Below are 14,524 nucleotides of genomic sequence, written 5' to 3'. Positions count from 1 at the left end.
TCAGAACAACCTTTTACCTGGAATGCAGGCAGCTACAGCTTCTCTTCCAAGCAAGCTAGGAAGAATGGCTAAGTGGCTACATTTGAGACATACATCAAAGCACCCAAAATGGTGTCACGAGCAAGTCTAGCAATAAAGGCACCCCCAAAGAAGCATTGGCAGTTGACAGAACTAATGGAAGCTTTTCTTTAACCCACCTTCCAGCTCAGTTTTTGTATAACCAGTTAGGATGAAAGTCCAAAATAAGCACTGTGGGTGGTGTTCTGACTGATAGCTCAAGGCAGTCCTGCCCACTTCTGCCTTTTTAAAATTTTTAATCTTCATAACAATTGTGGCATTTCAAGCAATATTTGCTGGCTTGTGTCTGCTTACTAGGACAATGTATGACATATTAAGCCCCAATGCTAGGATCATTTAAAAAGTCATTTTTGTCAGCTGAAATTGAAGTCTGAACAACCCAGAGTTATTATTATTTTTTGCTAGAACTATTTTGTACTTTAAATATTAAACAGGTCTCCACTCCCCACTACATAATTTATCAGTGCCTTCTCTTTGCACCATTTGTAGGTGTTCAACATGAAAATAGGATCCTAGGAGGACATTTTTAGTATCTCGATGAAACCAGTTCTTTTGGAGATTTTTGTCAAAAATTTATTCTAGGTAGTGAAGCTGTTCAAGCCAAAAGGTATGCATGTTTGTGTGCTCCATAGACACACGTACTTCTAATGTACTCTATATACGCTTCCTTATTTACCAAACTTTGGTGCTGCAAAGGAGTAAAGAGTGGGGGAAAGAGTGAATATATGCCTTTGTGACCAAGGCACTTTGTCATCTTGATGCAGTCACGTGTTGTTAAAACATGGGTAGGATGCCTAATGAAAGTCGTGTGGAAGGTTATATTCAGGGTTTTAAAACTGTTTTAAATGCTTTGATCATTAATTGGTTTTATATTGTTTTTATAGTTTTTGATTATAACTGTTAATTGATTTTAATTGGTTTTATTTTAATGTAAACTGCCCTGAGCCATTTTTGGAAGGGCGACATAGAAATCGAACAAATAAAATAATAAATAATTTAGTAGTGCAAACAAATACATATGCTGTATTATCCACTCGCACTCCATTACTTTCATCCACATTCTGCTAGTTAGTCACGCCTAACTATATGTCTTGAACAGGAGTGGTACAGAAGTCTTGCCACATGGTGCTGGCATCCAGTGGCTCATCTGTGTGGGCGGGATGTGTGGCAAATGAGCCACAGGTGTGGATCATTCCCGCAGTTCTCCCCCACCCTGGCTGCCTCACTCTCCCTCACTTCACCTCGCCATGGCATTAACCCCTGTTGCAGGGTTGGGGAATTGCCAGTGATGGTTATGAGCCCACACGCCTGAGGTTAATGCCACAGTGGGGCGAGGTAAGGGAGAGCAAGGCAGCTGGATTGGGGCGTGAAGAGTGGGAATGATCCAGAGGTACAGCTCACTTTCCTCTCCTCTCTGCCCCACCTGGATGGATTGCCACTGCTGTCAGCAGACCAAGGAGAACCAAAAGTCCAGTTGTCTCTGCGAATGGGCCAAGGTTTCTGCCATTCAGAATGAGGGCAATATTAGGGCTTCATTAGCTCTAGGTGATGTCATATTGTATCTAAATCTGACCAGTTATATCATGTTGTTACCATGTGTATTTATCGCACAATATCTGATTGGCTGAGATCATGCAAGTGAATAAGAAGTCATAAAAGTGGCACCAGGAGCAGCAGCATTTTGGGGATGCGAACATGCACAAAAATTGTGAAAGAACTTTAAGATTGAGGATTTATTTAAAAGGGATTTTCCTTCCTCTATGATTTGAAAACCTATTTTCATCTTTAAAATCTAATGTTTGAGTGTGAAAATTCAATGAAGCACTAATTCTAGCTCTCTGGCACCTTCTTCATCTAACCTGGCGGCAGAGCGAAGTGGGAAGGAGGATGGTGCAAAGATTGAGGTGGAGCTGCAACAAGAGACAGGAGGGAGGGATAGAGGGATGTGTCAAATATCCTTGCATGAAATTTCACAGACCTAGTATATAAACTTCGCAGACTTTGCCAGTACAGTTTATTTATTACAGAACATTCCATGCATTCAAGATGCTACAGTCAAGTGTGTTCTGAAGCAGTCTAAATGTGAATATTATGCCTGGAGCATATGAGTTCCCTTGTATATAACAGTGTGCCAACTGCTGCATTTGGAAGTAATCTCCCATGAATTTTATTATTTAACGTGGAAGAGGATTTAGCAGACATATCCCAGTTACCAGAATAACACACAGCCTTTGAACAACACTAATCAGTTCCAGCTTTTTCCCTTTGATGTGCTAATATTTTAAAAAAGTATCAGCCAGCCATATAGGAGATATTAGCTTAGAACTGCTGAGATAAGTAATAGAATCATAGTATAAATACTTGCAAGAGATTATTCAGCTTCAATTATGTCCATATATCAGAGATGTAAAATTCTTTGGGACTGTTTACCATTTTTTATTTTTTATTTTATTTATTTTTACATTCATATCCCGCTTTTCCTCCAAGGCGCCCAGAGCGGTGTACTACATACTTGAATTTCTCCTCACAACAACCCTGTGAAGTAGGTTAGGCTGAGAGAGAAGTGACTGGCCCAGAGTCACCTAGCTAGTATCATGGCTGAATGAGGATTTGAACTCGGGTCTCCCTGGTCCTAGTCCAGAACTCTAACCACTACACCACGCTGGCTCTGTGTGTTATATGTCCTCAGATTTTGGGATATGTTTCTAAAAATAAGATTAAATGTTTTCAAATCAGATTAAAATGTTCGGGGGGATCTAAAAGAAATGAAAACAAAAAAGAAAGAAAGAAAAGAATTTTTATTTATTTATTTATTCAATATATCGCCTGACATCAAAGGTCCTAGGCAGTTCACAAAAATAAACACAAGAAAAACAAAATAAGGCAAATGCTTAAAAATAGCAATTTAAAAGTTTAAAACATTCAGAATGTGTGTCTGCTCATGGACTATTTCACTGTTGTGAAACAAGTAATCCAAATAATGATTCATTTTCCATGATATGCTAGTAACATATCAATGGATATGACTTGAGATATCCTGCTGACTGGGCAAAAAGAGTAGGGATGTGCATGGAACCGTAGTGGGGAGGCTCGAAGGTGGCGGGGGTGCTGCTTTAAGAGTGGGGGAAGGTACACTTTCCCCTCCCACCACTTCCCCCCTGCCAGCATCTGTTATCCTAAAAGCTCATTGGAGTGGCAGAGTACCTCCCTGCTGCCCCGTTGCCCCCATCATCTGAATATAAGCAGAAGTTCCTGACACGCCTGCATGCACCGCCACATGCTTCAGGGACTTCTGGTTATATCCGGACAATGGGGGCAGCAAGGAGGTATGCTGAGCTTTTATGAAAACAGACACCACCGGGGAGAAAGTGGCGGGAGGGGTAAGTGCACCTTCCCCCACTCTTAAAGCGAGACACACATCCGTTGTCGAACCGGCAGAACCACCGGTTTCATGCACACCCCTAGAAAAGAGGCACCTTTTAAAGTGGTGATTCTCTTTACAGTTGTCCCTGTGCAACCCCAACCCAGCATCCCTCCAGTGTCTGTTGCTGGTGTCTACATTATGTTTCTTTTTAAACTGTGAGCCCTTTTGGGACAGGGAACCATTTTATTTGTTTCTGTTTATATTCTTATGTGTAAAATGCGTTGAGAATTTTTGTTGAAAAGTATATATAATATATTTCTAGTGGGAGTTTTGTAGTAGTCAAATCTAGTGCAGTGAAATAAAATGCATTTATAGTGGCCTCTATTAAATGTAGTACATTCTATAACATATTAAAACTTAAATTAATTTTGTAAACAACATTTCCACATATTCTTTGCACTAACACTAGTACTCATTTTACCAAGGATGGCATTGCTTTATGTGTGTGTTTGTGTGTGTGTTTAGTATATCAATATTTTACTGTTTTATATTAACATCTGAAACTTTAGATATGCCAGTTTTACCACTTACTGATAATCAGTAAGATGTATATTATAGTAAATGTGTGGGCATGATCCTGCCAGTGTTGAACATTTTAAAATCCTTCAGATTGAGAGTGTGAAGCATAAACTTCATTCTCCCATTGAAACTGATAGGGCTTTAAATGCTAGATTTAGATTTAAATGCTTCGATTGTGTTCTTTGTTTTTAAATGTTTTAATACTCCTTGAGTAGGCTAGGCTTCTTGGCTTGAATAAAAATGCAATTTTGTTTGTTTAATTATTCTTTATACCTCCCCTTCCAAAGGCTCTGGGCAATGCCCAGAGCTAGAACAGAGCAACATTCTTACGTTAATGTCATCATTAGGAATGATTGTTGTGAAATGGGAGGTCTTGCCAACAGAGCTGAAAGGACTGTGTCTAGTGATGAATAGCTAATATTGAGCAGAAGGAAATCACCAAGAAAGAGATGCTCAAAACACTGACTTTATTTTCATTTTGTACTTCAGATAGGGAAATGTAATGATTTGGTCTTGCAGTTTAAATCCGCTAAAGAAAGTCGGGGGGGGTGTGTGTGTGGAGAAAAACAAGTATTTGGATAATAGAGAATCCATATTGTTATCCCTTATTCAAACACCTGCCTAACCTTTCATTTAAGTGTCATCAATTATTATGTTCTGCTTACAGCATAAAGACTTTAATGTAGACTTTATCAATAGAATACTTTGAGAGTTACTTTTTCTAAAGCTGCTCTTTGAAATGCCTTTATAATGATAAGATTTGCAAAAGTGGCACATTCTCTCTCATCTTACTCAAGAGGTTAGATAAAAGAGAATATTTTCTTAGAATATTCTGGGAATATTTCTTTGTCTTTCACATAGTCCCCCACTCTCATTAAAACACCCTCTAAGTCTAATGCGACATAAAGCATTTAGAGTTTCAAGGTTTAGCATAAGAAAACAATTAAAGTTACATTACCAGATCTAACCATGTTTACTGGGACTGTAAGGGTCCATATGATACCTATGCATTTTACCCTATGGTGCAAATAGCAGGGTGTGTGTGGGTGTGTTTGTGTGATTAATTGATTGAATCATATGGGGAAAGTGATGCAACAAAGAAGGGCTAACTTCCCCTCCCAACAACATTGTGATCCCAATCCAAATTGGGTGGCTTAGTGGCTGCATTTAATCTTATTTTTTATAATGTGGGAGATCTGCTGTCTTTCTAATTGTATACCATGGCTTTCGGTGGAACCTAGATAAGAGAATTTTATTTCTCCGTCAACATTGTTAGCATAGTAAAGTGCATTTAAATGTTTTTACTATGTACTTTACTTTACTATTTAAATGCACTTTACTAAATGTACTCATGTGATGGGAGACTTCAAATATTTTCATTTGCTGTCAAGGATTGTAGTGATCATTACTCCCTCTGGGGTGGTGGTGTCTAGTTAAAGGTAGATATTGCCCCCTTCAATATACCGTGTAATCAAAGTAATGTGATTACAAAGTAATATAATCAAAGTTCCACCTAAGTAATGTTTTATTGATTTGTTATTGATTGTTTATTAATCATTTATACTCTTCTAAACATGAGGTGAGTTGAGCGGAGTGTTATCCACCTAAAACCCAGTAGTAAGATAACAACGATATGCCGTTGGTGACAGAGTAATATATCACAGGAAGCTGCCTTCTACTGAGTCAGACCATTGTTCCATCTCACTCAGTATTGTCTACACTGACTGACAGCCGCTCTCCAAGGTTTCTGGCAGGAGTTTTGTCCAGCCCTAACTGCAGATGGCTGGGATTGAACCTGGGACTTTCCACATACAAAGCAGATATTCTGCCACTGAGTTACAGTCCTATACCATCCAATCATTATGGATATACTCAGTGACAAGTGTTAATTCCAGAGACGATAGTTTATATTGAAATTTCCTTTTTGAGATATGGGACATGCTCCCCTAGTATTTATAAGTGTTCTGGACCGATCTGCTTTCCCTCCATTGTATCTCTTCACACCCCTGTCTTGTTGCCTGTTTTGAGCAAACACGTCTATTACTATCCCTTTGTTTTACTTGCACCTTTGCACCTTCTCCCATTCTGCCTCCTACTCGTGAAACACACAGTTGCTTTTCAAAATCTACTTCTTTAGTAAAACCTATCCTGAACAACCCTATTCTCCCCTGCCATCTAATTCTTCTTTCCTTGCCAACTCTTGCACTGTGCACTGAGGACAAGCAGTGGGGTGAATGGGAACAAACAATGGAGAGAAAAAGCACCAGGGTGACATAGCTGAGCTATGGAAAGGCCCATTGCTTGGGTTACACAAAGTCCTATGAGGAATGATATCTGAAACTATCCTAGTATCAGCACAGTGAGACATGAAGAGCCCTGACAATTGCCTTCTGGAAACTTGCTCATGGGGAAAATGGGGGAAGAGAATTAGCCATATTGTTCACCCTTCCACAGACATTATCCTCCGTTTCAAATATAAGAGTTAGGTGGATACAGATGAACACGAACTAGTGAAGAATATTTTAATACTGGCCTAGTTCATATGTAATGGGAAACAGGAGGCTCGTTCACCTCCAGTTTCAAATCCTGAATGTCTGAACCCGGGGGAATGGAGCTTGTGAGGGAAAGTGACCCGTGGTTTCCTTCACCAAACTCCACTCTGAATCTTCAGTCAGAGTGAAGTTTCGCTGCCGCAAATTCATTTCTGTGGTACCATTGTTACGTAGAACAATGGTGGCCAAACCATAGTTTGGGCCCCATGGAGCTGGAGTTGAGGGAGAAAGCTCCTCCTTCACTCCAGCCCGATTGGCTGTGCAGGCTCTCTTGTGAAGAAGGAAGCCTGCACAGCCAGCTCCCTTGCCTTTCTGCTTTCTGACTGTAGAGAGAGACTGTCCCCAATGTTCAAACATGGACAGGAGAGCAGGGGGAGGGGGGCATGGAACATCACACATTGGTGTGATGGCTAATAGCACCTATTAACCATCACACAAAATGAAAATTCTGAATATCAGATACTGGAATAAACAGTATCTGTTTATTCATAATTGACATAATGTCTTGTAATTGGCGTAATGTCTGACCTGTGAGTTTCCACAGTCATCTGACTGGCCACTACTGGAAACAGATTAAATGGACTTTGCACAGTATTTATTTGTCGTACTATAAGATTAATATAATGTAATTACTGCTTCTTGAAAAGATGTTAAAGGACTAAGGAATCTCTGCTGTTTTCCTTCTTCTTTTACAGTGCTCTGTGTCTTGTGGAAAGGGTTTTAAGTATCGTGAGGTGTATTGTGTTAACAGTTTGCAAATTCAACTAGAGGGGGATGTGTGCAAACATTTAAAGAAGCCTCGAAGTCACAAAGAGTGCAGAGCTGCCAGATGTCCTGAATGGAAGGCCAACAGGTGGAAGGAGGTATTTTAGGCTTGCTTGCATGTCATGATACAGTTTCTGCAGTGTCGTGGAAAACAGGCCATGTCATTGAAGTGTAGGACCAAAGTGTTTCCCCCCCAAAAGTACTGCACCACAGTTAAAATCTACTGGATGTGGACCAGTCTACAACTGAAATAAACGTAGTATCTGGGAATATGTAAATAAAGATGGAACACTTCAAAATACATAAATGTTTCTTCTTTAGAATGTGCTGGACCTATGCTTCCAAGAGGATAGTTCTTGCAGAAAAAGATGACATTGGGTGCATGTACTCAAAGACATCCAGGCATCATCCAACAAAAATTAAGCACATTTAATAAAACCCATCCATTTCCAGTGGAAAATTAAATAAATGCTTATTTACATTAGGTGGATTGGGCCATATTTTATTATGTGATACCAATCATCAATAAATATTGCTCTAAAATGGTAAGGCTGCAATACTGGGTGACACTGGAACAATCCATTAATATGATATACGCCAGCACCATTTTTCTCTGACCAAGCTGGTCAGTGGCATTTTGACTTCTGCTGTGTGAGTGCTGGTAATATCAGTGCACACACAGTGCTAGCCTCTTTACCAGCCCCCACGGTTCTGATGAGCAGGTGCTCTTGCACACAAATGCTTTTGGAGCCCCTCTGGAAGCTTTCTGTTCCACTCTCACAGAGTACTTCTGGAGCATGGGGAAGCTCCACAAATATCTGCACTCCTGTGCAAGCATGCCTGCACTTTGCAAAGACTAGTGCAGGGGCTAGAACTGTCTGCATGTTAATGTTTGCCCCATGACTGGTCAATGACCATAATAAACTTCTAATGTTTGCCCACACCGTGTTTGGATGTTAACCCATGAATCAACCATATGTAGCAGGTGTGCAATAAACTTTCAGATTTTGGTGCCTGCCTGGAATTCTAGGGCTCCTAAGCACCTGACAGGCCACAATATGGCCTGAAGTTCGTTTAGTGGGTTTTGTTGGGTGTAATGATTGATTATGTCTGCTATAATCATAACCTAGATAATCTCATTTTTCCTCTCAAAACATAATTAAAACATCATTTTCATGAATAGTACAATGTGGTTAAAGATCTGTCATGAATTATTACGTGTGACTATTTTTCATTATACCACACTGTCTTTGTCAATCAGAGGCGTATCTAGGGAAAATAGCGCCTAGGGCAAGCACTGAAATTGCGCCCCCTGTCCAAACATCTGACACTCATCTTTCAGATAACTTTACCATAATATCAGCCAAAAAATAAAAGTCTGAAGGTCACATACAAGTCACATATCTGAATATGTGTACAGTGACTTATATTATATTAATTTTTTTTAAATGTGTGACTTAATTTTTTTAAAAAAAATTACCTGTAGCCCTTTTGGGGGGCTTCCTAATGGCCATGGAGGTCTGCAAAGGTTTCCTCTGTGCCCCCCCCCCGCTGGCCTCTAGGGCCTCACAGGAACCATTTGAGCATATGCGGTGGCCATTTTTAATTTTTTTAAAAAATGGCTGCTGAAACAAAATGGCCACCACACATACTCAAATGGCCTCTGTGAGGCCTGGCATGGCCTAGGTCCTCACAGAGGCCATTTGAGCATGCACGGTGGCCATTTTGTTTTCAGCATCCATTAAAAAAAATAATAATAATGGCGCCCCTCCTTCAAGTGGCGCCCGGGACACGTGCCCTGCCTGCCCTACCCTAGATACGCCCCTGTTGTCAATATAGTTTTGAAGTTAATTAACTTGCTGTAGAAGGTTGTTTCTGACATCAATGTATGCAACTGATGGAGGCGACTACAAAGAAAATTATGTATAAAGCCTATATTCTCCTTTCATACTTCCATACAGATCACCATAAAGTTAATAGTCATGCTAAAAATGAGCCTGAGAATAGAAGCTCCAGCTTTACATCTGTGGTTTTCAAATAAAATTAATAGAAACAAGTTGTGGTATGTGCTTTTAAAACTCCACTTTCTAGAAGGTCATATATTTTGTCTTTTAAAAAGACACACATTTTAGGAAATGTGCCACGGAAAATAATATCAAAAGGCTTCAGTGGAGGAGCATCTGCCTTCAAGAAAGAAACAAATGAGCGGATGGAATAATGGTTTAATAAGATTTAGTGGTTTTTAAAGCCACTGGCAATGGCAGGAAGTAGAATCTGTCTTCTGATTTGGGGGGTGGGGGCAGTGATAGCAAAATACCAAGGGAAACTGGCATGTGAATAACTTTCCGTTTGCAACAAGGGGGAAGAGGAAGAGAAAACTTCTGCAATTGCTTTGTAGTTCTGATTACAAGCCTGCACAGGCTGTGATCCAACAATGCAGCTCACAATAATTTCAATTTTTCAGTTTCAATTTTGTTTGGACTATAATCAGTATAACAACAATAAATTCACTACATAAACACAGCTTACGAGAATGAATTTGTGATTTCCCAAGTGCCTGACAACTTCGTCTCCCATAGTTGAAGTCCTAGGTGGCAGGTTTATTAAGCTCTCTGAGTGTCATCATTGATGGGCTGCATTTGGCTTGGTCACAAAGCATACATGCCTCCCTTCCAGGACAAGGCTTCCTGTGCTTATATGCAAAACTTGCACTTAGATCCATAAAGTAAACTGTGCTGCCGAGTCAGTGCCAACTCCTGGTGCCCACAGAGCCCTGTGGTTGTCTTTGGTAGAATACAGGAGGAGTTTACCATTGCCATCTCCCACGCAGTATGAGATGATGCCTTTCAGCATCTTCCTATATCGCTGCTGCCTGATACAGGTGTTTCCCATAGTCTGGGAAACATACCAGCGGGGATTTGAACTGGCAACCTCTGGCTTGCTAGTCAAGTCATTTCCCCACTGCACCATTAGGTGGCTCTAAGTGGGTCTAAACTCTATTCCAGATTACTTAGCAAATTAGTATTTGCAGATCTCATTCTTCAGTAATGGGCACCAGTGAAGATATAAGAGCTCTTCTCATGATCGGTGAGAAGAGAGCTCTCAGGCGGGCTGCAGGGAAGGTGGGTTTAGCCTACCTTCCCCGCAGATGATCTCCACTTCATCCCTGGGTGGGTGGATCGCCCACCCAGATGACTGGTGGCTCCCGCTTCAACTTCCAGGTTCAGGGTGCCGGGATGCACCGCCGTGTGTCACCCTGCCCCGAGCCCCAATAATGCACTGGGACTCCCCCCTCCCCGCAAGCGTGCCAGCCATGGCTACAAGCAGCCGCAGCTGACACATGATTTTAAAAAACGAGGTTAAGCGAGTGATTGCTCCTGTAACCTCATTTAACTGGGTGGCTCAATAGGCGGGTTTGCCGCCATGTAGCCACCAGGATGGGTGTGATTGCATTTGGCTCATATGCTCGGCTCCCTTAGCCCGGTTTTCCATGCTTGTGTGAATAGCCTCATACAGTACTACCTCAGGTTATCGTTTTCCTGTTTCTATTGTGAGATATATCAAGAGTGCCCAAACATTTTCTGCAGAGATCATTGGCATTTTAGTTATCTTGTAGAGTTCACCTAGCAGTCATAGTTCCTGAATTTGATTACTTTGTGTCATATCTGTATCCCTAGCGTGAGAAGACACTACAAGGGTGAGAGTGGATGCACAATATTTCTATCACAGAGGCTCTTTAAGATTTCATAAGTACATAGGAAGCTGCCTTATATCAAGTCAGACCATTGGACCATCTAGCTCAGTATTGTCTATACCAGGGCTGTACAACTTTGGCTCAACAGCTGTTGTTGGACTACAACTCCCATCATCCTGAGCCACAATGGTCATAGTTAGGGATGATGGGGAGTTGTAGTCTAACATCTGCAGGAGGGCCAAAGTTGTGGTCTATATCGACTGCAGTGGCTCTCCAGGGTTTCAGATGGGTATTTCCCAGCCCTGCCTGAGATGGCAGGGGTTGAAACTGGGACCTTTTCCATGTAAAGCAAATGCTTTCCCATTGAGTCCTTCCCCAAAAGGCACAGCCACCTTCACCCTTCTGACAAGAATCAAAGTAGCAATCCAACCACTCAAAAGAACCAAACAGGACAGCAAGAGCTGCTGAGGTGACTTAGACTACTGGGTGGCAGGAACCATGGGGAACTGCTTCATCTGTACCAACCAAACTTCCAATTGGCTCATATGCTTTTGCTGTCCTGGCAAGCAATGCCATAAAAATTGTATTTGTATTGTGTGTGTTTTTAATTGTATGGTTGAAAAGTTGTTTCCAGGATGCATTCTAAGTAATGGTTACTGCATTTAAAAAAAAATAAAAATCAGATCTTCAGTATTTCATTCTGTGAATCAGTGCTGGCATGCATGAGAGGTAAATTGTTCCTCAGAGTGAAATATCTATCTCTCCCTCCCCCCCCCCCCGCTCTCTCCCTCTTCCTTTCTCTTTTGTGGCTTTTATTCACCATTATTCATATCATCTTTTCCCTATAGATAGATTATAACAGCAAAAAACATTATAATTTTTTTCCTAAATAGGATTTTTTAAAAACCCAATTATAATACAGAAGTGCTTTAAAAAAGACTATGATAACAATAATACAATCCTGTATAAGGCCCAAGGTTTACTACTTACATGCATACAATAATGGAAATGTTATTGGTTTTGAGCGACTTCTGAAAGGCACTGAAATGTGTGTATGTGTGTGCGTGTGTGTTGTGTTTATTTCAGTGCTCTGTGACATGTGGAGTAGGGATTCAGCAACGTGATGTTTACTGCAGGCTGCCAGGCAGTAGGCAAGTTAATGAAGCAATGTGTAATCAACTTACCCAACCAGGCAGTGAGAGGCCCTGTTGGCTGCCTGCCTGCGTACAGTACCAGTGGTTGACTGATGAATGGCAAGATGTAAGTATACTCATGCAGAACATTGAATCCTCGTGGAGATTATTTAAACTAGTTACGGTGATTTGATGCAGCTACAAAAATAAGGATTATATGCATCCAATTTTTAAATGTTTTAGCTCGCAGTGCAACATGGGCAGAGGGGAAATTATTTTTGCTTTTCTCCCCTCTCTGCAAAAGTCCCTTTTTTGTCCAGGAATATATCCATGAGGGCTGTACAGCCTTCAAGGACATAGTCCTGGACACAAAAAGAGCTTTTATGGAGAGGGGAGAGAATAAAAATTGTGCCTTCATCCCCTTCCTCACATGTAAATGAAGTCTCAGCAGTTATTTTAGTGACTCCTTGCAAGGATGTAGCTCTTGCTCTAACCTTGTATACACACAATGTCAGCCATTGAATCTAATTGAACTCATTGGGACTTACTTCTGAGCAAACATGGTCTGGATCACCATGTAAGCGCTAAGTCACTAAGATTATTCTAGAAATTAGACATTTTAAGGCATATCAATTTCATATTACACATTCAGTGTTATGTACTCTTACACACAGCACTTCTAATATCTCTAAATAATACTGTCATAAACACTCAGACAAATATGACAAATATTTATATACCACAGTTCAAAAAAAGTTCCCAAAGTGGTTTAGATAGATAGATAGATAGATAGATAGATAGATAGATAGATAGATAGAAAAAAATGGCTCCTTGTTCCCAAAGGGCTCATGATCTGAAAAAGAAACATAAGAAATACCAGCAACAGCCACTGGGGGGATATGTGAGGATAGATAGGGCCAGTTGCTCTCCCTTACTAAATAAAGAGAATCGCCACTTTTAAAAAGTGCCTCTTTGCTCAGTTACAAATGCTTACAAATGTGTGGTTATAGTTTTCAAACCATGTACTTGAGAGCAAATGTATTGAGGTTACTGGGCCTCAAGGGTTCAGATGTAACCTTTTTTTTCCTTACAGGAAAGGACTAGATTTTTTTTCCTTGTCATTTTCAGTGTTCCTCCTCATGTCGAAAAAAGGAAACACACCGGAATGTTAAGTGTGTGAATGAAAACAAGATCCAAGTGAATGAAAGATTCTGTGATTCTGCTACCAAGCCTCTATCTACCAAAAAATGCAAAATGGCTCCTTGTAAATATATCGTGATTACAGCAGACCCTTCACAGGTACTACAATTTTCTATTGGCCATTAAGATTTTTATTTCTGTTTTAGCTTTTGCTTGTAACCAGTAGATAATGTTTTAAAGCAAAGGAGTACCAAGTGCACCTTCCATCCTGCTAGTAATTAAAATATCTCTTCAGTTATCCTGACCTCGAGCAGTTCAATTAGGAGTAGAATCTTTGAGGGCTGCTTCACACATTATCTTTTACACCATGAAGATTAATATTCTTTTTAGTGTTGAACAAGTTGTGTATTTCAACACAAGTTTTGGCTATGTGCATGAATCAGAGAGGCAGTGGTAATCTCATGTTTGGGGAAAATGTGTGAAGCAGCCCTCAGTACTGTTTGTAGCATGACATCATAGTTAATTGGTCCATAGGTCATGTGACAGTGAATTGTAGAAGATGGCCCAAGCATGACAGGTGCAGATGACTGCACAAATGTTTGTTTTCTTTGTTCAGATGAATCGAATGTTAATTTAATGGGAATTTGAAATTCCCAATTTGAGATTCCACACAGAGACGTGTGTTGTGTGAACTCCAGATTTTTCGCTGATCTCTGGTTGGCATTGCACCAACTTACATAGAACCATCATGAAGCCAAGATCCATAATCAGGATCTGAAATTGGCTTGACCAACTTGATTCCATTTCAAGTTGGCACATTGCTAACCGGAGAACGGTGAAAAATCCTCAGTTCACACAACATGCTCCATGGGAGCATGTGTGGCTGGATATCTCCGATGCCTATCAAACTAACATTAGATCAGTCATGTGAACCAACCTATCCTTTGCTTCATTTTGCCCCATGACATTACTTTCCAGAGTATAGTCACCCTTTGTTTATGATACATGAAGATGTGGGGTTTTTTCTAGGTGTAACACATTCCTTCCATTTCTATATTTGAATATCCTAATCTACGATCCTGGAAAGCAGGAAGTGCTTGAATTCAAGCCAGTTGAATGCCATTGCCTTCATTGTATCATATATCCCTATCCAATGTATGTTTATTTGGACGTAAGCCCCACTGAGTTCAAGGGGTTTATCCAAAGTAAATGTACACAG

At 40.5% G+C, this 14,524-nt stretch overlaps 1 protein-coding gene across 4 annotated transcripts in view; it reads left to right on the top strand.

Annotated features, from left to right (window-relative positions):
* ADAMTS20 (ADAM metallopeptidase with thrombospondin type 1 motif 20) overlaps window positions 1–14,524 on the top strand; it is a 127,141-nt gene that overhangs the window by 100,670 nt on the left and 11,947 nt on the right. For 3 of the 4 annotated variants that reach the window (XR_008309106.1, XM_053258082.1, XM_053258084.1), the window contains exons 29-31: window positions 7,269–7,436; window positions 12,119–12,292; window positions 13,294–13,464. Coding sequence is in view for 3 of the 4 variants with exons in the window: in XM_053258082.1 (XP_053114057.1) it covers window positions 7,269–7,436; window positions 12,119–12,292; window positions 13,294–13,464 (513 nt within the window). In the remaining variant the exon portion in view is untranslated. The remainder of the gene's footprint in view (window positions 1–7,268; window positions 7,437–12,118; window positions 12,293–13,293; window positions 13,465–14,524) is intronic. The other variant, XM_053258083.1, reaches the window with a different exon arrangement.

This window comes from Hemicordylus capensis, chromosome 5 (genome assembly GCF_027244095.1).
Source record: "Hemicordylus capensis ecotype Gifberg chromosome 5, rHemCap1.1.pri, whole genome shotgun sequence".
Lineage (NCBI taxonomy): Eukaryota > Metazoa > Chordata > Lepidosauria > Squamata > Cordylidae > Hemicordylus > Hemicordylus capensis.
The sequence above is the reverse complement of the archived record's forward strand: the minus strand, read 5'-3'. Positions and strand labels throughout refer to the sequence as shown.